The 26,776-nt window shown below is 36.7% G+C and overlaps 1 protein-coding gene across 8 annotated transcripts in view; it reads right to left on the minus strand.

The window, feature by feature from the left end:
• Positions 1 to 26,776, minus strand: part of POLA1 (DNA polymerase alpha 1, catalytic subunit) — a 194,555-nt gene that overhangs the window by 61,293 nt on the left and 106,486 nt on the right. For 6 of the 8 annotated variants that reach the window (XM_086879853.1, XM_086879846.1, XM_086879848.1 and 3 more), the window contains exon 35: positions 513 to 629. In XM_086879853.1, the coding sequence (XP_086735979.1) occupies positions 513 to 629 (117 nt within the window). Of the gene's footprint in view, positions 1 to 512; positions 630 to 12,092; positions 12,342 to 26,776 lie in introns of those variants that run through there. The other 2 variants (XM_086879855.1, XM_086879854.1) reach the window with 1 other exon arrangement.

Here is a 26,776-nt window from a genome sequence, read left to right on the forward strand (position 1 = left end):
GTTTAAAAGCTTCTACATTTTTCAGGCATAGAGCCAAATTCAAATGTGCAAAACCCAGAACTTCTGATCTCCTGAAAATACCGTCTTAGAGTACCCCCAGATAATGGTATGAAAGCTCACCTCCAGCTCCTCAGCACCAAATTCAGCCATGTAAGAACCAGTCAGAAGAAAAGCAGGTGGTTGTTTTTGGTTTGAAAGATTTGGTTTGTTTGTCTATGTTAATTTACCTGTATTCTGGCAGAGAAATTCCAGCAAATTCTAGTTTGCTGACCAAATGCTCATCAGCTGGAAAATTTCCAAACACAGCAGCTGCATGGCATGCTCTCTTCATAGCAATGAGGATGCAGCTTAAATGTGGAGCAGGAAAAGCATAAACAGTCCCCTTTAAACTAATAAACTCATTAAAAATTCCTGCTTAATCCTGCTACCTGTGAAAGGCAGAGTTGAGAGCCAGGTGAGCTTCAGGAGAATCCCACTCCACTTCTGTCAAAGCTTTGTCCCAGGACACTCACCTCTGGTCTCAGAACAGCCTTCTTGCAGGCCTGGCACACGGGGCCACTCCGAGAGAAACTCAGCGGAAGCCGACGGGTTCGATTCTGGCAAGTTGGCTCCTCACATATTAACCAACCCTGCACAAAGGCAGAACATAGAAAAAAAAATAATTTTACCCTAAATTCAAGTTATAGCTTGTTTTAATTCCACCTAGAAAATGAATCATAGTCAAGAAAGAAAAATATCCCAACTTTAACATCTTCTGTGAATCTGACAGTGTAATATGTACAGAGATGAAGGTCCATTAAGGACCTTGTTTAAACAATTAATGGCAGACAACAAAGCTGGAGTCTTCTTGCTTCAAAATCCCACACTGCAATCAATCCTTCTTTGAAATATACCAAAACCCCTGCTTTTCTCTTCTCCAGTTACAACACTGACATATGACAGGAGTATTTTATCTAGCTATGGAGATCATTCAGCAAAACACTCCATTCAGCAAGACTTGAAATAAATTAAATATTTAAGTAAAATGCCATTTCTTTGCTTGTGCTTTGGACAGGAGAACCAGTTTTAAGTTTTCTGGTTCCTGATGGCAGAAGCTTTCCTTTCTTATTCAAGCTTTTGGTTTGTTTGGGTTTTTTTTTTCAGAAAAAAGCAAGATGTCAACATAAACTGATTCATTTAGGAAAAACTAACATTTTCCCAAGTTAAAATGAAATAAAATCTGAGACAGTTTGTCCTATGTCAGCTCAGGGAGACAATGCAAAAGGCTTCTTTTAAGAGAGTATGCAAGAAGGAATGATTCCAGGACTAGTAAGGATGAACTTCTTGTGCCACGTTCAATCATAGGCTAAAAACAATTATTGAAGATCATCTGTAAGAACCACCAACAGAAGATACTTAAGGAAACTCTTCCAAAGATTTTTCCAGCTTTTGGAAATAGCTCAAGGGCTCCCTGAATCATGGTCTCTGTATTCAGTGGTGACTGAATTTATACATTAATGATACATTAAGGACCCAAATGAACTTCAAATGCTTTTCAAACTCATGTAAACTTTAAGCATCTGCAACATCCTGCAGAACAACCATAATCTATATGGAAAAGTACTTTATTTTTCTTGAACATACCCCCACACACACAGCTTCTCTTTTAACACTTTCTAGTTCTTGCATCAGGAGAGACTAGGAAAAATCATTCTGCATTCACCTTCTTTGTGCCACTCATGATTTTACAGACCTCCCCACATCTATCACATCACCTTCAATCAAAGTCTTTTCCAAACCACAGTACTAATTTCCTTAGTTGTTCCTTGTCTGGAAACCACTCCAAATCTTTGTTGCCTTTCTCTGAATGTCTCCCCAGGTCTTTTTGGAAATAAGAGAGTGTGGGACAATAGGACAATTGGGGAGGGAGATGAAACCAGTACTGCACACTGTATTCAAGATACCAACGAACATGGATTTATGCAGAAACAGACTGTTATTTACCATCTTCTTCTCTGCTCATTTTCCTCCTCAATTTGTCTGCCTAGAGCACACTACCGAGCATCTAGGCATTGAGCAGTCATTTCCAGAAAAATATTTATTATTTTTCAAGAATTATAATTTTATTCTTCCCAACTAGGTCAATAATACATTGAACACAAAATTAAGTTTGTTTTTTTAGCATTTCCTCACTTCCACTTACTTGGCAGAGCATATAAGCTTCTATTGTTAACTGAGAAGTCAACTTAGTCTTCCTGCAACTCTTAAGCAGTTCCTGCTTTTACCACCCTGAGCAGCTCAACCCTGTCAAACTCTGCATTTCAGACTGGTGATGTCTCTGCTGGGCATAGTGACTGGTTATTTTTGCCCATTTCCAAATTTTTTGTTGCTCCTGCAAGGAAGTTAAATCCAATCATACCTGGATCTCTGGTGCTTTGACAGAAATGTTATGAATCAGAGGACAACTCAGAAAGTTGCTTGCTTCCATTCTCACTAGCTCTTTGACAAGCTGTCCCAATGTTATGCTCTGGCAATGACTTCTACATAATTTCCACTTGGATTGCAACTTAAAAATATATTCTATAATAAGTTCAGAAGTACTCCAAGACTGTTTTAGTTTTTATCTTTTTAAGATGAATCCTCAAGTCCTTTCCAAATAACTTTGTTTATTCAGAGACCTCTCCTCTTTCGCCATCTCTACAGCCATGTCGTATACTCAGTATTATCCCACTTGGTGCCATCAAAACACTTCCTGCTGCCCTTGCGGAGCAGAGCTTTTAGTCCATACAGACAGACCAGAAAAACTGTGAAGAACATCAAGGAAATATCAATGTATATAGCACTTCCTGAAATGTGTGTTTAAGCCCACAGTGCAGGAATGGAAAGAGTGTATTTACTTATGCAGTTAAATTGATTTCACCCAGCTCTGACATCTAAAGCCTGATACCCAGTTAAGCTTATCCATTATTATCTATTAGTTTACCCCATGAACCATTTATAGTAAATGGATAAAGAAAAAAGCATCTCCAAAAGCAATTCACCTAACAGATTTTGGGAAGCAGAAATTCTCCCCGCTCTAGACTCTCTTAATAAAGTAAGGGGTTTTGGAAACAATATGGTCAGTGTATCGGACCACTAAGCATAAACTTTACTGTTATGTAGATCAGCAATATCAGTTTAAAACTGCACAGTGAGAAAATGTCAAAAATTCAAAAACCTTCTGTGATTTGGTCTCTTGCACAACTGTTGCCCTAGCAGTCCTAGTACCACTTTCTTTGTCATATACCATTTATTTATGACCTATACTTCAGAACTGACATTAGCAACGTAAGACACTGCTCACCAAGACTGAGCTACTTCATCAACACATGGTTCACTATGAGAAATCATAACTTAGGGCCTGACCTGACAGGCATCTGAGCTGTGTCTTTTGAAGTCAGTGGGCACAAATGAGCCTCAAGTGAAAAAGACAGGCCTTGGCTTTGGTTTTGCAAATGAACCTAAGATTTATCTCTAAAAGAGGAAGGTGCTTATTTGTTGTCTCACACTGATTGAATAACTCAGTTTAAACAGACATGGAATAACCTACCAAAAAAGCTATTCAAGGATAGCATTGAGATCTTCAGGCACTCACCTACATGAATACCAAGAATATCATTAGAGCCACTGTGAGGGAAAACACAAAAACATCTTTGTAAGGATAATGAATTCTCACAGATCTTGCATTAAGTTAATTTTTAGAGACAAAAGAGATGCTCTGCTTGGAAATGTGTTTATTCTGTGGCATCTCTACCTCCTATGAAACATCTGGCAGCAATCTGACATAAACAGCACCTTAAAATACACAGCCAGGCAGGGGGAGGTGTGGAGGGTGTCCTCACCCATTCCAAAACCCTCCTGTTGAAGAACTTAATTGTGTCAGCTGTAACTATGAACAGATTCTGTGTGCACAAAGAGAACATTCATGACTCAAAACATATTAAATTACTACATATGAACTTTGAAACAATTTGTTATATTAGAAAAACAAACAATGGAAACTTCCAGATAGTAAGATGGTTTGTTATGGAATGCAAAAGCATGGGAATGAAAAAACAAAGCCTGGAATGGGAGCAGCATCCCAGCTTCAGGTGAACAGAATATTCAAAAATAGACAACCATGAAAATAATGTATGATAAAAGTAACTGTGTTTTCTGCCACCTATTGGCCTTTTTAGCTAACAATTATGAAACAAAGGACTACACCACTCACAAGGTACAGCTTCTACTGTCTTATAAGGGAATGCATAGAAAGTCCTCTCAAACAACCACTGAGTAATGACATTTGAAGCCAGTTTCTTTATGCAATTGTTTCAGTCTAATGCAGTCACTGTTGAAGAAAGCACTGGGAGGCTCTGCTGGTTACAAAAAACAGGTGAAAAGACTGAAAACCCCCTGACTAAACTAAAGCTTAGGATAAAAATAACCACTTAAATTCAACAGCTTACTATTAGGCTTGTTTTCAGCTACTAAGAAATAATGATCAAAATATACAAGTTTTACTGAGCAGTACATTTCTCAATAAACTATATTCAAAAAACAAAGATTTAAGTTATTGTGTACAATAAAATGCCCAAATGTGTTGAGTAGATACACATGTTTGAGAACAAACTGGATGTCACTTCAATTCATATAGAAAACAGTTAATGTCATTTGTATAGACTTCCCACCAGTTATAATTAACAGTAAAGAGGTCTTTTCTTCTTTGTCACCTCTCTATTCAGGCCTTATTTGCGTTTGTACTTTCTATCTGTTAATCTCTCGTAACAAATGACAACAATAACTGTTGCTATTATGCATGGAAATTAAACATGTAGATAACTGTGTGAAGGGAGCTATTTTTGAAAAAAGGAGTATCAGAAACATGTAGCTCTTTATGTCTCTTGTTTTGCTTTGATAATTAAGCCATAGCCTTGATTTCTTTTAAACAAAAACCTTTTCCATGGACATGCATGTTGCAATCAAATTCAATACATGCATTATGTTCTGATTCAATCTGTTCAAGTGCATTATTGTTAACCCTTATTTGATCCATGCCTGTCATCTTCACTGACCAAACAAAACCAATCCTTCATTTCCCAGCAGCTATCACTGAGTCTGTAAATTAATTTGCAGTAGATCAAACAAAATCATAATAGGGAACCTTCAGCTTTGTTCTACTTGGTATCTGCAACACTGTGGGAAATGAAATACAAGTTGTCAGAGGGGGGAAAAAAAGCAACTAGGGTTTCCAAACATCATGGCCACAAATGCTTAGTTCATTTTAAAATATAAAAAAGCATGCAAGAAAAACCCTGAAATACATGCACAATATAAAAGAAAAATCCTTGAAGAGTATTAAGTCCATGAACTGTAGCTAATAGGGAGAAATTTGCAAGTCAAAAGTAATTTTTGTTTCTTTGTAAGTCTGTTCTTGAGAATTAGCCTCTCCCATTCTAATGATCAACAAGCATTAGAAATATTACCCCAAAATACATAGGCAAGTGGTTTTGCAACAGCCTTTCAAACAGAAGTTGCAGGGGTCAACAACATGCATTTACTGAGCTTTATCTTAATAATTTTTACAAATTACATTTGACAATGTAGCTTGGTTGCGCCTGCTACAGTAGAGGACTGAATGTGCTTCTCTAAGACACTTCAGTTCTGCATCTGTTCCTGCCTTTAGATAGTCTGGATGCTGAGGCACTATAACACTTTAAAGATTCACGTGGAATGACAAAATGCGCTGGTAAAAAGCAGAAAGCTGCAAGCACTGAAAATTATTCATAAGTCACTATCAGTTAGTTCAGAGTTGAATTTACTTGTAATCCACGCTCGTTTCTCTGGACTCTTCCTCCCCATTGAAGACAATATAAATGTGGATTTTTGAAAATGGGGTCTTGGTGGATGATGCCCAATCTCAGATGGCTGGTATATCTGAGCACATTACACCCCAAACCCATGTCTCCAGCACTGCAGCGCTGAAGTTGTCACCTTACACCATCGAACGCACCAGAAGCACAGAAAGCACAGAAAGCCAGCCTGAACATGCTATCCTAGCCAGCCAGCTTCAGCCTGCTGCTGATGTCACCAATCAAAAAACCAGTTTTTGGAAGGCTGAATGTGAGACAGCGCAACAAAGATTTTTCTGATCCAGGTACCATTGTGACTTGCTAATCGGGACACCTGCACCTCACACTGGCCTTTCTTTTCATACCACTCTTACAAAAGCATATTATTTCCACTCATTGCAAGACCAGAAGCTTCAAAACTTTCCTGACACCATCCATTATTATGGATAGTACTGCCTAACAGGGAAAACCTGGCTGAAGTGGCTTGAAATCCTCTGGAAGGATGAGGTTCCACCAATACTGCATTACTGGATACACTATCAAATCTATTGATCTCTCCAAGCAATATTAAAAGACAGATGATTTTATGAAGTTGAATCAGGCAGTTCATCATGGCAACAGAGGCCTTAACTCAGTGACCTGAAAGCTACCAGTTCTAATTGCAATAATTTGTTCCACATGTATGGTGTGTTCTCCCTGTCCCACCTGTGTGTTCTGTAAACAGCTGAGTGTTTGGGGGAACAGACAAACTTTCCTACAGTAATAGACAACATTTCAGGAACTAGAACCACATCCTTTGTTTGCATATTCTTTGGCCAGTGTTTTGACTATCAGTAGTAACTACATCTTTTGAAGATTACATCATGATTTCACACTTCCAGTGTGAAAGGTGATATGAATATTGACTTAAAGATGAGCTCTTGTGTTGAGTTTTTCTGCTGCGTACCAGAAATCAAATTACTTTGAAGTAATTTCAGCGTCTAATCTGCTTTCTTGCCTGTTCAGAACAAAGAAACACTCTAGTAATAATACTGGCACAATCCAATGCATCTGCCCCACCTTGGTGAGATACCAGCAGCAATGAAAGTCTGAGCGATAATGTGAGAACTAAGGTGATGCACTGGAATTTCAGCAGACAAAGCAGACCCGAGTGCCACCTACCTGCCACTGCTACCAAGAAGAAATCCCCTCAGGTCAGGAATGCTATCATAAATAGTGAAATAAGACTCCACCAGTAAACTTTACCCACTTAGTAATGTGAATCATAGAATCATTAGCTTTGGAAAAGACCTCTAAGACCGGAGTCTAGCCACTATCGCAGCAGGCCAGCTGCCACACCCACACAGCTTTTGAACACCTCCAGGGACAGTGATTCCACCACTCCAGTTAAGTTCAGTATAGCGTAGGTTCCTCAGGCAACACCCCACATTTTTGTAAGGAAATTAACCTGATAAAAACCTCAGAGGATGCACTATTGTAAACAAACCGGTCCTACTGCTGCTAGACACAAGAAAGTCACAGACTCATTTAACTTTTGAAAAGGTTTTTCCAGATGGAGGACCTGCTGAGGTCAGAACTGGTATAATCAGAAACACACACCTCTCTAGCAGGAACAGTAACTCTGCAGGGTCCTGGTGCCTGTCTGTTCTGTGCCTGTTCCATAGCTGCTTCATCTTGAATGTCCCTCCAGAGCAAGTACAAAGTCACATCAGAGAGCTGCTTGAATGATCTTATGGATGGAGTAACTTATCTGTGAGACTACCAAGGCAGAGTCAGTGTAGAACACTTAGATCAGGAGGGCTCCTCACAGGTGATACCTTAAGGACACCTGACTTTGTCAAGTCCGTGTGTCTCCTGACAGCCTGAGCAGACACAGCCACTCCTCTGGAACTTGCAGCTACTAATGGCAACAACCTGGACATGAGATTATCTGAATTTATGTAAGACTGGATGAACATATGAAAGGGACCTCATGATGTTTAAAAACCCACCTCATGGTCACCCCCCCTCTACGGACACAGGAAAGAAAAGATTAAGAAAATTCTTCATAAAGGCAAAATTCTTAGACAATATTGTCAGAAAAAAAAAATAAATTGAGAGAAACAAAAAGAAGGTGCTGCCGCAGAAGAGCATAACATATCTGGAAAATGAGCCATGAGGCTTCCCTTCTTTGCTTCCCCCTAGGAAAATGACCACCATCAGAAATTAAGCCTTTATAAGAAGCATATTCTCTGTTTTGGCATTTTTCCTATCAAGAAATATCTCCTTGATAAGTAATAAACAGGCACACTATTTACAAGACTCATGCAAACCAACCCTAAAAAATGGAGTAATGAAGTTAAAAGCAAACACTGATGCAGAATTATGGGTCGGCACTTTTCCAGGGTCCTTCAAAGCCTGATATTTTCCAAGCAAATCAGTTACCAAGCACTGGTGAAAACATGCACATGTAACACCATGACAGAGATCTCAATTTATTTGTGAAGGAAATCCAGGGGACTTGCAAAGCCTCTTCCATTAGAGAGCTTGGACATACTGAGATCTCAAAGTAGTATATGGAGAGACATTGTTATTGATATGTCAGGCATTCCAGCCTTCTTTTCACTTCAACAAAAAAATTGATGGAGAAGCTCTCTCCATTTCTTTAATATGTTACTACAAGGAGATCAAATCCTACTAAATCAAAAGCCCTAATGTTATGTTCAAGAGATCCCTTGCTTGCTAGAGAAGAGGTAAGTCTGAACTCCATGTGAGAATTCTAAAATGTAAAATAATTTCACAGCAAAGAGTGTGTGCAAGCTCTCTCTGTCAGGTGTAACTGAAACTTTTAAGTCAAAATCCTCTTAGAACTAAGTTGAAATATTTGCACTCCAATTTGAGTATATAAGACAAAGGTGATTTTCAAGAATATTTTCAGGTTTTGTACCATTGTAACATTTAATCATCTCTGAATAATAAATCCCTTTGATATTTTACAGACTCTTTAAATAAATTGTTTTATAAAAGGAACTGGGTCAACAGCCCACTACTGATGCTGGCTGACTAGAACTTTTCTTATTTTAAGTGGAATAGGTACCATGTTAAACATGCTGCCAAGCTTGTTGCAGATGAAGAACATCACAGCATATGCTTTGAATAGTGAAACATTTTAGGTTAGCATAAATTCTTTATACATTTACTCTGTAGCTTTAATCCCTTACCCAGGGCATGCTTATTCTATGTTTTCCGACACTTTGTTAGGTGTGTACATTTTGGCAAAGCAAATAGTTTTAGTAACTATTATAGTAGCAGCAACTGAAATTAGTTCCTGAAATTTATACATAAAGCTAACTGTAATGCATTAAGAAATCTGATCACAGATCCAGCATGGTGTATGACTATTCAGATCACAAGAGGAGGACCTATTTTATCAACTCACTCTTGGCGATTGAGATCATATTAACTTTTCTTTTTCAGTACAATAAATATCGTAGCTAGCTTCTCATCCAGAAAAAAATAGGTTACATTTCCCAGTATGAGTATTTTTAGTCAGATGCTACCTGATCATCCAATTTAGGGAAAATGTAAACAGTGACCACAGCATTTCACACTCCATTTCATGCTGCCTCACTTCAATGGAAGTTGGATGATATGAATTCAATTGCTTTTCTAAGCATTTCCTTATTTTCAGAGATTCTTGAGTTTTGGCCTATATAACTGATCAGAATTCAGCTGTGGGATGAAGTGGGTAACAAAAACTCTTATATAGAAAGGAAATTCCTTTCCTGAAGGCTCACTCTCCTCCTCTAGAATTCTGCATTATCCAGGCTGATGAAAGATAGACATGATCTCTTAGGAAAAATGCAAAGCTTTCTCTTAAATCAAAGATAAAATGAGGAAATATGCTTTTGAAAGTGTATTACTTGAAAGCAGTACAGGTCCTGGAGAAGACTGGTTATATACCCAGTATTATCACATGACCCACATTAAATGATGCTATCAAATTGAAGCTTAGTTACTTAGCCAGCAACTTCCAAGTCGAAGGCAAATGATCACTTTAACACTCAATGCTGGCAAAAGAGAAGGACACTCACTCCAAAACATTCCAGTTCCCAGAGACACTTGCATCTGTTGTCCCAGTTCTCCAGTGGAAAACTGCCACCCCAAGGGCACCTAGCATCAATGGAAACTACACTTTCACAGAACCAGCTGGAAAGGTCCAAAACAACTACACAAATGGTAATTGAAGGCAAGGTAGCTACACTGACTTGCTACCTTAAAGAAAGCATGAATGAGGACATAAACAGCACCTGAATTTCTCAGAATACAAAATGTCCTTCTATCTTAAAAAAGCTGGTGATAATAGAATGGTAAAAGCTCTGATGTAGCTTCCAGGTGGCCATTTGGGAAGTGAATCCCTTTGGATTTTATGGAACATGGCCATAAATTTGAGGATTTACCCATAACAAAATTCTGTCCCATAGCATACTTTTTAGGAGTTCCTTCAGAACTTGTGTATCTCACAGTCCAATCAGCAATACATCACTGTTGTGAGGCAAAGTCAGCCACAGAATATCAAATGCCTGTTTAAAGGCTACCAAAAATGAAAGTCTGTAGAGTTTCAAGAATGGTATTTTGAAATTCTGAATATTCCAAAACAATAGAACTTAAATTGTATTCTAATCTATAACTGGAAAAAAAAAATTAAAAAAGGAGGAAACCACCCAAGATCAAAAGAAAACTTATTATTTCCAAGAAAATATTATTCTTAGCATTATCTGTTATATCAGTTTTACCACTGAAAGTTTTGGAGGTGTGTGTATGTGATCAAAACAAGAGATAACTGAAGAAGCAAGAAATGCACCTTAGCCTGCATCCCCTCCCCCAAGAACTGAAACACTCAAGCTAACATAAAAAATGTTTTAAACAAAATTATCAAACAAGATGTAAGTGAAAAATATCTTGTAGGTCAATGTAAGAGTTTTACATGTTATTAAAAATTGATTTTTTTCAAGATACCTTTAGATGTACAGTCACATGTCATTTCATAAATGTTATTTGAAACTTATTGATCTCATTTGTGCAAAGCCCAGGCTCCATCATCAGCCTGCTGAAAGGATAATAGAGCACTTGAAACCCTTGTGATAGATTTGATACAAACAGTGGCCCTCATTTTAGCACATGTAATAGCACCACAAGTGGACAAATTCCAACCTTAACAGTTGTACATTACAAACTAAATTAGCAAATATGTTCTGCTTTACTTCACATCAAATCCAATACCTTGGTCTTCTTATCTTCACTAAAATAAGGTTCTAGGCACCAAAATGCAGCACAAAAGATTAAAAAGTGTTCTCACGCTGACACGCCACTCACAAAGAGACCCAGCTATTACCAACAATTTTATTTCACTTAAGACAAACAGAAAACAGCTAAACTGGACCTTGAGCAAGCACCTGAGAGACTACATACCTAAAATGACTACACATGGAAAACTAAATTGAGAAAAGGATCAGTGAAAGAAGCCCTACAGATTTCTGTACTTGAGAGCAAAAACCTCTAGAAGGACATTTAAGTCCATTCTGCCAAAATACTCTCCCTATTCACACAACTCAAAGGAAGCCATATTCTTAGGCTACAATAGGTCACAACTAAGTACAGTACCTTGCTTCAGAAAGAATTTTGCTTTGTCTGTCAACTATCAACAAAGCACAAAGAGCTCATACAGCCCATCCATGTACTGCTTGTCAAGGAGTCTAACAACATACAAACAGTAAGAACGCAAAAGATTTCTTAAAAACTATACCTCTAGTTTGGTTAGAAAGCTAAAAACACTCTACTGCCCTCAATTACTACACAATTCTGTTATTTTCCTTCTCCCCTCAAATTTTTGTACAGTCCTTGAATTTTTCAGACTTGTCATGATGAACTTCCTGCAAGACATCAGATGTAATATAGAACACACAAAGGTTTTGCTCATATACATGGCACCTACAGTAAGGTTTGTCAACTCTAGTATATATTTCAAGCTGGTAAAGAGACAAAAAGATTGTTTATGTGAAGCATTTATCTTTGCAATATGGTTACAAACATCTCTGAATACTGAAAGAGTTAACAGAGTTCCAAAAACTTTAGAGGTGGTAATGCACATACATGGGTATTTAAGTTCAGAGGATCTCAAAAGAGTTAAAGGTAATGGCAGAGAAAGGGGTCTCAACAGTCTGGTCACCTTAAACTAGAGAACTTTAAAGCAACACTAAGCAGTGTTTGTTCATTTAAGTTTAATTATTTTCTCCTTGAGAATGGCACTAATGAAACTGAATATCTTTCATGGTTTCGAAGAGCAGTCTGAATGGTCTGTAAACAGGACTGGGGGCAGACGAGAGAACTGGCTGAGCCAGGGGGTTGCTAGGTGATGCAGAATGTAAACCCACAAACTTGTTCAGGTTTACTTTGCTTTCATGCTGCTCTCACACAGGCTCTCCAAAGTTTTGAGAATTAATTTCCAGGTAGCTATTTAAAAAACAAAAAGTAGAAATAATTAAAAAAGAAAACTCCGTAATCCTCCTCACCTCTTCCCTCCCTTCCCCTGCTACCCCTACAAGAAAAATAAAGGAAAGACGAAAAGAAATTCACAGCACTAAAGTGCAGGAAACCATTCCCTCTATATACTTGTATGTAACTGTTGGAGACTGGTTATTATGAAAACTTTTCATATTTTCTGCTTGATTTTTGCTTTTGTAAATGTAAATAAAAATTAATTCTGGAACAATACATTGGGTCTTTAAAATACTTAAACTGAATATACAGTCTTATTTACTAACATTTCCACCACAGATTACAAAAGCAAACTTTTCAGTACAGCCATGTGTTTCTACCTCCACCCTTTTCAGAGCTGTGGTTATTTTTTTTTCCCCTAAAGTATCTGATCAGAGATTGTCCGGTAAGAGCACTTTATTAGATCATCAGTCAGAGGGTTTTACAAGCACCAAGAGCTATGGGCTCAAATGCAGCACATCAGTTTTAATAGCTGAAGGTCTAATAGTAAACTGCAGATACTGCTGAGAACTTTCCATGCACTGAACTCTTGAAAAAGCACCATCTCTCAAGCTTAAATGCAGCTGCCTCTTTCAATGCCGCAAATGGGTAAATTTGACAAAAAAGCCACCATTAAGACTACATGAAAGGCTCAAGACAACATCCTTTCAATGCTTTGTACTTCAGTAATCAGATGTACTTACTCACCCCCTCCCCCAAACCCGATCAAGAACTATTTCTGAATGGTAGGAAATAATTCCACTTTGTACATCTTTTAGTTAATCAAGACTTTCTATTCAGCAATTTGACCTTTTGTTCAAAACAGGATTATCAGTTTTTTCGCCAGTTACCAAGGGCGACTCGCATGGTGAACATAATTGCAATAATTTGCAAAACACCATGGCAACCCACATTACAACTAGGTAAATACTGGTCTTTTGTGCTACATTGTTATTTTCAGAGATGCTGAAGTCAAAGAACGAATGACAAATGAACACAAAATTTATATTTGCTTTGTCTCAAAAGAGAAGAAAATTGATAACAAGAATTGGGGGGAAACCGACTACAGCTGTAATTTCTAACTTGATTAATTAGGATGGTAACAGTCCTTAACAGTATATTCAACAAACAGCCCTGACTTAGTCTCTCCACCCACCTCTCTCTCTCTCTACACTACTACCACTAACCCCCACCCCAGACAAATTTTTTCAGCTAGGAGAACAAACAACTCCATTTGCTCTTTTCTTCAACTTAATGGAATCCTTAATTACAGAATATTGTTCTCCTGCTCTTCATTACACTGAAAACTGAAAGTGAGAGAGAGATGAGGAGGAGGAGGAGGAAGACGGTGCCAAGCAGACAGGGTAGCTACAGTCATCCTTCCTGCCTTTGCTTTTTTTGTCCACAACAGACCTAAAGATGAGATGGCATTTTTTGTGGTTTTTTTTTTTCTGTTTTTAATATTAGCAGCTGTTGCACAGCAAATAATTAAGTAAACTAGTGCTCAAGTTCTCTCCTGGCAGCATAAATAAGACATGAAAGCTTAAGTCAAGTCATGATTAAAATCCAAATCAGAGAGGAAACAGCTGCTTAAAAAGAAAACAAAAATCTATTAAAATTATATGGCTGGGTGGCTTCTAACAGAATACTTACACTACTTACATTAAAACATTTTCCAATGAATAGAATTATAAAACACAATAAAGTACTATTTTTAAACTTTATTTCTTTACAATTGTAAGGAACTTACTGTTACAGCATAGTTTACAGTATAGGCTTCTAGAGTAAGACTCCAAAAAAATCACACTAAAACCAAATTTTCAGAAATAGCTTTTAAATATAGAGAAATTATTTCACCTAAGAAAAAAAAAATTGCTGAAAATAGTGTACTACATGTTACCAATGGATGCCACACTAAATTTGCTATATTTTACTGGAACACAAGTTCTGTGCTGAAAAATTTATTATGCCACAGTGAGCTGATTGAATGATTGAGAGCTTAATTTTCATGATATCATTAATTAAAACAAGTTGTGCCTTTATACAGACCAATTCCTGTCATCAGATGTATGCATATGTTCCTTGTGAAATGCAATGGCATCCTTTAGCAATAGATTTTTCACATACAGAGTGGATTTGAAATACATTAAGATCAAGAAGCCTGCAATCAGAAGCCAGGGTAATCCTCATCTCAGTTCCCTGTATATAAAAATCACGTGTCAATTTAAAGGGCCACATGTATATTTTAATTCTTTTTAAAGTACTGGATTGCCTTTACAATAAAACAGGTTTTCGAAGCAGAAAGAGCTACAGCTGAATCCCTGTGTGCTGGGAACACTGGAGAGAGTATGCAGTAAAATGAAAGCGATGAAAACTAAGTGCTAAAGTCAACTGAACATGCCTGAGGGTGCTGAAATACACCACTGCTACTACACAAATTCTCTGTGCTGCTGGCCAAGTCACTTCCAGTTCCCCCAATGGACCCACAAGCAATCAGCACCTCAGGAATCAGTTGAGACCCAACTGCAATCTGCAAGTTCTTCTTCAGGCAGCACTATACACTGAAAAAACAGGTCCTTTGATCCACAAATTGGGCACCCAAACTTATGAACACATTCCAAGTTCATTCCTCTAGGCCTCATCTCTTTGACAAACAGAAATTATAATTGACCTGTTGCTTAACACGCAGCTCTTGTAAAGATGATTTTTAAGAGGCACTTGATCCCACAGTAAGTGTGCCACAGAAAACTCCACAAGAAAATAAATAATCCTATGCAAAGTTTCAGTGTGTGCATTCAATAAGGTAAAGAGCATCCACAATGCAATGGAGAGAAACAAACACAGACCAGCTGCTCATCTAATAAGTGCTGTCCTACCTGTACACGCTGAAAAAAACACAAAGTGGGATAACACTATACATAAATGACCTGCATTAAACTTCAGTAAACAGTATTCACTCTGTATCTTCAACTTTCAAATGTCCAACTCTGCAGTATCAGGATCTCTCTTCTATTTTTAATTTTTTTAAAAAAAATCCATTCTTCTTCAAAACAGGGTTTAAAAGAATAAGCAGATTTTGCATCTTGATATAAACAGTGCCCATAATAACTTTTTATATTCTCTGAAAGCAATGCATTTTGCCCAGTATTTCCCAACAGCAGAGGGAGAAAAATATTTATGAATTTTCTCATGCTTTTCTTTTTCTATTAAACCAAACACATTCCAATATAACTGCTTGGGTTTTGTGCCCAAATTTTCACAGGCAATCTTCACCCACACCTGCCTCCTCATGCTATTTCAAGCCCATCTGCCCAGCCAGGTGCTTATCCAGCAGATACCATATTTAAACATTCTAATTCAACCAACTCCACTCAATTCAACTGCTTTGCTTTTAGTTTCATCTACAACCACTTAGGTCCAGCTCCAGTCTCCAATGTGCCATGCTTCAGTCTCTTTTCCTCATCTAAAATCAATTCTTGCCAGCATTTTTGGTTGGTTTCTTGGTTTCATGGGGCTTTTTTGGTTTTTAATTATTAATCATGCCTAGGCTCCTACTCCACACTACTAACTTTTCTTGAAGTTTTGTAAAATTATCAAATCTAGATGGATTTTCTTAGGACAGTGTAAGTCATCCAACAGAAAGGAGGAAAGAAGGATAAAGCATCTACTCTTCCTCATAGCGTGTTAAGGACTTCAAAGCCATAGCACCTACATTTTGGGTGTGACAAGGTCACCTGAACAACTTTGACACTGCTTTTACTGAAATGCCTGAAAAGAAGCAAGTGATTAGAATTCAAGCATGCCTGTGGGCTTCAATGGAACCGATTTATATTACATCAGATTTCCCCTCTCCCTCAGGACCTCACTAGGCAGGTTCATACACCAAGATGTCTACATTTAAACTGCAACTTAATTTTTTTGGAACTTTGATTTGGAATAAATAAACCAAATCTGTAGCATGCTTTATTCTGAGATAATAAACATATACTTCTCTACTTAACTCCGCCTTAAATGAGACTTTTCTTCCTGCTACCGTTAATTAAACTAAGCATCAAGCAAGACACTTGAAAATCTCAAAAAACCTTTTGCTAAGTATTATGGGATAGTCAGGCTTCCTCCTTGGCTTCTCCTCAGGTTTCCATTTCTGTAATTCCTCTCAACACTTGCCCACAGCTCTTTCCTCCAGTTTCCTTAGGTTGCTCTCAAGCTCTGCCTTGGACCTGCCTATTCTTTTTGAAAAAGAGAGCTCTTGTTCTGTCTTCCTACTGACTTCAATGTAATTTGCCTTTTCCTGTACTGTAAGACTGCATAGTTCTTCACTTCTTCAGCAGGGACTGATGGTCGTATCATCTCCATGTTAATAACAAACACCTTCTGAGGAGTATCTTCATACATGGCACACCACCTGCTCCAGATGCAATCTGGAGATTGAGACAAGAGGTCAAAGGGAGATGAAATTTTGAGAGTTTATATACTTTTAATAATTAAGAATTGAAAAGGATTATAAACTGAGTTTATCTGCTACTTGCTATAAAGAACTGATCTCCAGCAGCCAAGTGAAGTCAGAAATAAACAAAAGCATCTCTGAAGAGCTGTTGTGGATTAGATGAAAACAGAAAAAAACATGTTTTATTTAATTTTGAAAAAATATTAATCCATTTTAGGTTAAAATTTCAGCCAAGAAACAGCTTTAGACAAATCTGACATACAAACAGCAACACAGACACCTAAAATGTGGCAATGCTTCAAAATTTTAAAACTTATTTTTTTCAAAATTTATACCCATGTAATATATGGAAGATTTTATTAACATCTGCTTTGAGGCTAGTATGAAGAAAATTAGAAGGACAAGGGTTCAGGGAGAGCAACAGCAGAAAGTGTGGGGCTTTTGTGTGTTGTTTTTTTGAAAATCTCTTAAACTATTCTGGACACCAACTAAAGTAACCAGATGGATCTTTAAAAATTGATGCTCCTGTGTAAGCATTAAAAAAAGGCCAACTCAACAGAAATAAGGGCCTGTCATAAACCCAGCGAACTAAAAAACATGAGAATGGGGAAAGACTGACTGGTTTTTGTTGTTTCTGGTGACAGACACAGAAAGAAAAATAATACGACATTTTTGCTGCAGTGATTTTTTGGTTGTTTATTTTTAATCTAACACTCAGAACTTTTATTTAGTAATAAATAATTCACATTCAGTAAGAACAAGCTGCATAAAATCAACAGGTAAAGTATAATCCTTCAAATGCATTGCGTTTCTGTTTTTTGTACAAGTTAGCTGCTACCAAGACCTGCAAGGCCCTTAAAGCCAACAACTCAATACCCAAATGGTATGGCCCAGGAGAGCTTTCCAACTGCAAACACTTCAGAGCAGAACAGGTTATTTGTTACATGCTGTCTGCTAGAAAAAAAACCTTGCTGCTATGGTGTAGCTTCTTGGAGTTTGCAACAGACATACCATACATGTCGCCCCAAGTCTCTAAAACAAGTATTTTCTAAAATCTAGAGAATATGTCATTAAAAAAATATAAATCTGAGTTTCATTATGACATGTAAAGAAAAATTAAATGTCTGGAGTATAAGACTGTGACTACTTAGACACTAATGTTATGACTTCATTGTATTTCATATGGGTAAAAGAACAGTTCCAAACAACTTGAAAATCCTCTCTCTTAAGGTAAGGAAAATTACAAGGAAATTTTAACTTGAATGTATAAAATATAAGTCTAAAAAATGGAGACTGAAGCTAACAGCTGCTGACGTAAGTCAGAAGTTTCCCAAAGCAGAACACTAATAAGAAAAATTAGATATTAACTAAGAATGTAGAAGCAAAGCAATAATATAATGAAAACTAAAAATAGTTTACAGCAGAAAAAAACAGAAATGCAACTTTTCCCCGTATTTAGGAAACGCAGGGTAACAGCATTGTAGCAAATAATGATGAAGAACTATGTTTTGCTTTGCTAACAAGAAAATACTTAATAGGCCCTCAAAATTCAGCATATTCATAGAACAAATGCTGGAACTCAGCAGTCTTATTAGAGCCAAGATGATGCTGCTCACTGAACTTGCCAACCCCTTGAAGCTGCCTCAAAAGACTGAAAGCCAGTATCAACCAAAATGACGAATTTCCTTGAAATAGTTAAGCAGATCAGAACTATCCATGTAACTATTTCTATATATCAGTCTAACATTCACCTGAGAAAAACAATAGAACTACTGATATAGACTTTAAGGGATCAAGAATTTAAGAACAGGAATGGAATTAACATCAGACAATATTTTTGTGTAGAAAAGCCTCAAACAAACATGGTAGGTCATTTTTTTTGGTAAGATTACAGGTTTGGTCAAGAAAGGCAGATACACTACAAATAATCTCTTGAATGACATTTGATTTACTTTCAAAGGACACTGCATTAAATTAGGATTGCACAGTGATAATGAAGTACACATGAAATAGATTAAGAGATGCAAAGTTGAAGCATCTCAAGAAAATCAATTGTCCATGAGACACAAAGCAATGACAGTCAAGTAAGCATTTGTCAATATGGAATGTAGAGGGATTGTGCTGGTGTATCACAACAAAAAGGTTACATTCACTCTTTTTACACCACTGATTAGTAGAAGAGAGGAATCAATTTAGACAAAATTCACAGATGACAAAAGCAGAACAGCAAATAATGATAAGCATGAAGAAGTTGTTTTGGAAAACCTTGTTCATTTGACACAAAATACACATTAGTTCAGCGAAACAAAAGCGACACACTGGGAACAAAGACTACAGTTCACACCTACAGAAAGGAAATACTGTATGCCAGAAATTACCACCTGAAAAGGAGTCATGGCAGACAAGTTATTCAACATCAGCTTTAAAGGCAGGCCTAGCAAGATGTAGAGATTGAATAGTGATGAACTGAGTATGAGAAATTAGCTGAATTTCTTCAAATACATGGGTGAGAATGATACTGGAGCACACGCAAGCCTGGTGGCAAGAGTAAAAAAAACCAACAAAACAACAATAAAAAACAACCAAAAAAAAAAGAACCTTCTATGCTGAAGAGCCATAAACCACCTGAAGGTGTTGAAAAAAGAATAATAGCAACAAACCTTGAAGAGCAGTCTCTTACCATCACAGAAGGGGACTGAGAGGTGACCACAGGAAAACAAGTAGGTGTATTCATGGGAGAAAAGCAACAGCCAGCATAGTGTACTTAAATCTAAAGAAAGGAATCACATCAGCCAGTGCTCAGGAAACCTTGATGGCTTGAAAACTGACTCAATGTCTGGGCCCAGCATGGTGACCAGTGGTACAGAATCTAGTTGGAGACCAGAAAATAGCAGTGTAGCCCTGGGCTCCAGTCCCATTCAGGATCTTCTACTGGTGATTTGTGTGATGGAGAACAGAGTATCCCTGGTGACTTTGCTGATGGCATATGACTGGTGAACCTGAACTGAACATGAGCCAGCAGAATGCTTTTGCTTCTCTCATCACATCCCATGCTACCAGCAACAGGCCCCTTGGTCTGGTTGGCAAGATTCTGCCTAGAGATGTCCAGCAGGAGAACATGGAGAAGGTTATGGTAGAACCTCTCATCTCACCCTGCATTACAAGAAATATGTAGGTATGTAGTCCAAGTAAACTAATCCAGATGTTTATATTCTGTAGGGAAAGGCTGATACACCCTTTGTCTGGGCTGATGCACGGCCTGGGGGAAGACCATTATCTTTAGAAAGAATAATCTGCAGCAAAATGATGACACCTACGCCACTCCCTTATCATCCAGATATCTGTTAACCAGAATAATTTAACTTGACTTCTCTGGTAAGTTACCTCTTATCTTTTTGAATTAAATCTTCCTCTCCTCAAACACCAATCTTTAAGGCTTTTTTTTTTTCTTTTAAATTTGCTTTAGAACAACTCAGGTGTTCATTCCTCAAAAACTCAAGAAGACAGCAATAGAGACAAATGAGAGAGGTCGGAGAATGGAAAAAGTGGGCAACAAATAAAAAGCAAACACTACCAACAATTTAGACTACTTAGTCTATATTTTCAGGGAAAAAATATTCCAATTGTTTCCCAAATTCCATCAGACAGAATCAGTGTGTATACGTATATCTGTATGTATTTACATATGTGATACATATCCACAAACACCCATATTAAATTAAAATTTTCTTTTTTTTTTAAATTTCTGCGGATGGAATTTTAAGTCAGAGAACACACCCTTAGAAAAACAGTGTGTGAAACTTTAGGCTGATACTCCAAATAGTTTTGTTTCCTTTGGTGGTTTTAGTTTGTCTGGTTTTGGATTTTTTTTTTTTTTTTCATTGTGGGGGGTTTTGTAAATGGAATTAAAGATCACATACACACATAATGTATGGGTGTAAAATGTAGAGAGTACTTAATGTATGTTTTAGAAATATTTAAAGAAATATACTCAGCTAATAGGCCCCCTCTGTTACTATGGTAATAAGCATTTTGTAAGAGGATATAAACACATAAAAGGTGTTTTTACTTCATATTGATACTAACCCACTCTCTTATGTAATAAAACACACAAAGTAAAAGAAACTGAAAAAGATAAGCTAAGATTCTAACACTGAATGCGATTTCTTACAAAAAACTTTTTTAAGACTAAGTGCACATAATTTTCCATTTTGCTCTAAAGCTGCTGATTTTTAAGGCAGAATTTTCATAGAACCCATGCCTGAAAAACAACATTCTGGGCGGAGAGCATATTAAAATATTACAGAAATAGTAAAACTAGAAGATATAATGAATTCATTATTATAAAGATCTTAGTTGCACTGGCAAACACAACAAAAAAGTTCCCTGAAAGTAGCACTTACAGTGAGAATACAACCATTCATAAATATAATTACTAGTTAAACAAAGAAATTATATATTGAGAAAATATATATTGAGATGATCTCAGAAAAAAAAATGTGGATATGTCAACCTTCAGACCATTTCCAAAGGGATGCACAGGCCTCTCTATCCCTGTGAAGTGCAGTGAATTCAATGCCAAGCTCACCCATTTGCTACTGCATTTCATGTGGAGACTAGTTCTTAATTTGACACCAAGATAATTCAACCCAGAGTTTTCATCTCCTGCCTGTGGATCTAAAATTTTTTTCCACAAGCTATAAATCATAATGCATTTATTCTAGAACTCTATCACAGCAGTGAAACACAAAAAGCAGAGCCTCAATTATGTGCATAAACTTTAACTGGTTCTTTGCAAAAGATGGCACACTTGGGAGTTTAACAAAACTCTAGTCTTATACCAAACCATCAAATTTGATTTTCTTGTTTTCTATCCTCTGTTAATACATAAGAACTGTGCTGCAGTTTCTTAATTAAATATTTTTGTCTAATCCCTCTATTTGCATGATGAAAATATTCGAGACAAAAAATTGCAAGATGATAAAATCTTAATATGCAGTTTGGTAAAGTTCTAGTCAGTCCCTGAACAACACGTTTATCTATCCAGTAAAGCTTGTGTTAATGCGATGTAAGAGTTTGGCAAATTCAACTCTAATGGAGCATAAAAGTGCTTTTGCTTGAAAGTGAGATCATTTTTAAAAATTCAAAGCATGATCACTTTTCCCTTTTTTTTTGCAGGAACAATCTGATACAAGCAGCAAAGCTTAAATAAACTAGAAACATTTCAAATGATCCATAAAGGATTAATAAGCACTGCAGGAAGTCCTATAGGCTCAGCGTATACATTTTCCATCTTTTTCTCCTGCGACAGGCATGACGTGAAATTCTAAACAGAACTCAAGTTTCAAAGTCACTGAATGTTAAGGTCTCCAGCTTTGATACAAGGGTAGAGTGGGGTCACCATCTTGAAATATTTAATTTAAATAGATAACAAAATATTGATTTTATTAGCATAATAAAGCCCCCAAATTATGGCCCTTCACAAAATTCTTTTTCTACTCACAAATAGACAAATGGACAAAAGCAAGGCAAAAGGGGTAGTAGTAAGCTACAGGCCACTAATATAACAAGAACAAAATGACAGCTATTATTTTGGCAGAGATAATCTATGCTGAAACACAAAACACACACGCACACAATTTCTTTCAATACAATTTTCTTGTCTTCCCACTGACTTCTATGATTACCACAGAAAGCAGGGTTCTAAACACATTTCTCAATTGAATCTTCAATCAATAACAGTAAAAATTTGAGCAGGGAGATATGGGAAAAGGTATTATAGCATTAGTAAGTGTTTGCAAAACAGACTGAACTTCCCAATATGCATAAAAGTTGAAGGGGAAAAAAATAAAATGAAAATATATCAGTAACAATGTATCCTACACATTTACTTCACAGAAATTAGCAAAAGAAAAAGATGAAACTTCAAAATTCAATCAGTAGCACGAATTGCCTCAAACCTGGTCCAAGTGATCAAATTATGTACTTACACTTTTTTTTGCTTGTGCCATAACAAAAATAAGTACCACAGTTGTAAATTAAGGAATACTTAATTATCAAAAAACCTTCAGATATTCATAGGTACTTTTTAAACAGTGGATAAGGGATAATTTAAAGAATTTAGAGAAAGTAACAAAACTTATCTAAGTAAAATCTATGTACTGGTATAAGTAGCATGGCATAATTGAGAAATATTAGAAAAGAAAGAATGAGATCCTTGCAGAAATCCAAAACTACTAAACTTCTGGGGGAGGTCAGCTTGACCCAAACAGACTCAATTTGCCAGCAACGATCCAGACTGACTCTAACACTGATGTAGAAGAAAAGACAAATAATTCATATCAGAATTGAGAGTTCCTCATGTTGAAAGATGGAAAAGTTTAGCCTCTGCTAAGCTTATAAGGCTGTTTACCACCCGGGCATTCTGTTCTGAGCCAAAACAATCAACAGTAGAAACTGTTTAGGTGACAGTTACATACAAATTGGAATAACTTCTTGCAGGAGTTGAAAATAGAAAAGATTCAGAAATGCAACAGACAAATAGAAAGTCATAAAAGAGCATAAATATAAAAACCAGCACAGATAATACTGGCCATATTGGGGAGGGGAGGATGGAGAAGAGATGTGAGAATGATAAACGTTAGCTCACAGTAAGAGACTGATGCTGAAAGGCAAAAATTATGCTAAAATAATACATTAATCAGAAGGAAAAGTGAATGAAAAGAAAAAAGCAGAGGAAAAAAAAAACTGAACAAAGGACTAAAAGAAATCATTTGTCTGTATAAAGGCAGCAGAGAGGCCTTTCCTTGAAATGGCATCTACAATTCTGCACACATTACTAAAACCAGACAGAAGAAACCAGTGTAAAGAACAGCAACAAAGCCAGCTCTATAAATTAAAAAAAAAGTATGATAATTTTTGCTGTAGTTATAAACATAACAGATACAGTGAAATAACATCACTCTCTGCTAACATTTGAAAATATGGAAGAGCAGCTTCAGAGGAACAAGCGTGGCACAAAAAGTATCACAAAAAAGGGCAAATTTTGTCTAGTGGAAAGATTTTTATTACAAATTCTCAGGATTAACAGACTAATAGAAGATAAATATGAGAAACTGAAAAATGTTTAATATAGTAGCTGCCCTAAGTCTGATCACTGCAGTGCTAAAAACAATCTACAAGCAATTCTATACTTGAATATTGAGAAAACAGAAGGTGAAAATGATTTTGATAAACAGGCATGGCCTTTGTGTACCTATGAAAACCATGGCTCACTTAAGAGAACGCCACTGCTTGCTGATATTTACCCACCACTATCCTGGCAAAAGAGGAATAAAAGGAGTGCAAAAGACAGTCCATGAAAACAGAAGCTGACAAAAGAAAGACTACAGGTGTGGACAATACAGTATACAGATGATAAACTTGTTGTTTTGTTTACCTTTCTTTGCAATTCAAAACAGAATTGCAGTGAAGCTGAAAATATGACAAAACCACAGCAGTGAAAAACAAACATTTTCAACTCTCTCAAATAGCCTTTGGAACTCCTTGACACAAAGTGTCAAGCCAGACAGAAGCTGTATCTGCACAGACTCACACAGCCATACACATGAAAACACTTGTGTTTTATCAGGAAAGTCATCTGCTAACTAGGCAGCTGCATCTCCTCCCAAAGGTTTTACTAGAAAAATAGTCTTGGAGGCAGTTCCTTCAATCATTAAGCATACAGCTAATGTTAGAGACCAATACTACACTGGGCAAATCCCTTCATTAAATAAAACTCATAGTTTAATATTTAGCCAGTCTATGTCATTTGCCTGCAATGACCAAACATTAAAAATTTAACCATTTTCTCAGTATTTAAACCGAATTTGAATACTTTATTTCTCATGATGTTCAACCTTGTTTCATCTTCAAAATACATTAGTTTAGGACTGTGGTAGTGTTACAATAAGCAAGGAGTACTGCTGAAAGAAAGCTTTGGCTGCTGCTCAGTTTGCAACAGGAGAGAACTTGACTTGCAACACCAGGAGAAAATGTCAGGCGAAACTATGAAATGGCTTATAGATGTTTTTCTACCTGCAACCACCCCCACCATTCCTGTCCAAATTAAGTGCTCATTCAACCTTGCAATCCAGTATTATAACATATGAAGAAAATGAATTTTTATTTGCATGGTTTAATTTCATTTAACAATGGAACCACGTTTCCCATTTCAGCCTTTTTTCTCTGCTTACCCGCAAATTATTCTGTCTTAGAGCCAGATGACAAATATTTACAATTTACCAAAGGAGAGGTAAGTTTAAAATATACATGGATGATGCTGAAGGAAAGAGCAACAGAATTCAGACAGGATAGACTGAATACCTTAAAAAAAACCCCAACTGTTTCAAAGGATAATGATAACTCAGAAAAAAATGGTTCTTCATCACATAGGATGAGACAGAAAGAGCTTCTAGGACTACCTTATGAGGAAACAAGTTATCTGTAAGTTAATTTATTCATTTATTCAAGGAATGAATGATATTGTATGTATTTGATTTTTACTGTGGAACTTTCACACTTAACTGTAGAATGTACTTTAATTTTTCAGAACAGTATCCTACCTAATACTCAGATAAAATTAATAAGCAATTACAGAGGTGAGGTCTTTAATCTTTTTCAACAGTTGACCAATCTGGCTGTTTCATATAACTAAAAATGCAAAGCTGTTAGGTGTTCAAAGCAAGAATGTGTTTTGCCAAAGGCATTATTAACAATTAATAATCATTACAGAGTGCCTTGTTTACCTGACCTTGTGTAAATTCAGCAGCCTTGTAATTAGACCCATATTTTGCATATTTGTATATTTTCATGCATAGAATTTGACTCACTCGCTCATCCATTAAAATGTGCTTGACAGACATAGATGGATAATCAGGGTACAATTTGTATTTACTGGATTATAGAAGATTGGCCAAACAACATGTGAAGTTCAATGAAAGCATATTCTTGTCATTCTCTTGTGATGTATGTAAAAGCAGTAAAATATCTGAGGCTGGCCCCAAGGTTCTCTGAAGAAGTAGCAGAGTTTGATAATCTGATAGTTTTAATACAGCTTTGCTCTAAAGGGATGTTGGGTTAAAAAATAGAACTAAGAAGAAACAACATTAGGCCTACATCTTCCTTTAGGCAATGTAAGAAAGAATTCTACAGTAGAAAGACCCCCTATAGAAGTTAACGTATTTCTCCCATTTAATGACTTTCTAAGCAGCTGGAAAAAATTATATTATTGTTCTGTTCAGGAAATGTGTTAAAATTTATATTTTTTTAAAGCATTAGACAAAATAAACAAGTACTTCTATTAAATATGCTTAAATGTTTGAGAACAACAGAAAGATATGGAAGATCTCAACTGAGCAGTCAGTGTGGAAAGCAACAATACAGAACAGAATGGGGAATGAAGGAATTTGTTTACCTTTGTGCATGTGCTGGTATCTTGTAAGGTCAAACAACCTTGTCCAGCAAGACATTTTACAGATTTCTTGTGAAGACACTGACTTTTGCCCAAAAAGTCAAATTAGATGTACTCATTAAATGTGTAATACTTAAGATTTTTTAAGAACTTTTATAATCCAAAAGGAATCTTTCCTAAGAATTCCAAAACACTTAAGAGACAAAAAGCAAAACTCATTTGTTAGTGTCACTATTCAGGCATAGCTGAAATGTCCTAATAACAGCTAATGAAGTCTGGTAGAAGTAGTATGAAGAAACTACCAACACAAGAGGAGAGCTACATCCCTGACAGTGTTCAAAGTCAGGCTGGATGGGGCCCTGAGCAAGCTGATCTAATGGGTGACACCCCTGCCCATAGCAGCGGGGCTGGAACTGGATGATCTTTAAAGTCCCCTCCAACCTAAGCCTTTCAATCAATCTATGAGCCTGCATTTTCTTTCACTAATTTATTTTAAGGATGTTGTGCTGCCTC

Source organism: Cyanistes caeruleus, chromosome 3 (assembly GCF_971803275.1).
Source record: "Cyanistes caeruleus chromosome 3, bCyaCae1.hap1.1, whole genome shotgun sequence".
Taxonomy (NCBI): Eukaryota; Metazoa; Chordata; class Aves; order Passeriformes; family Paridae; genus Cyanistes; species Cyanistes caeruleus.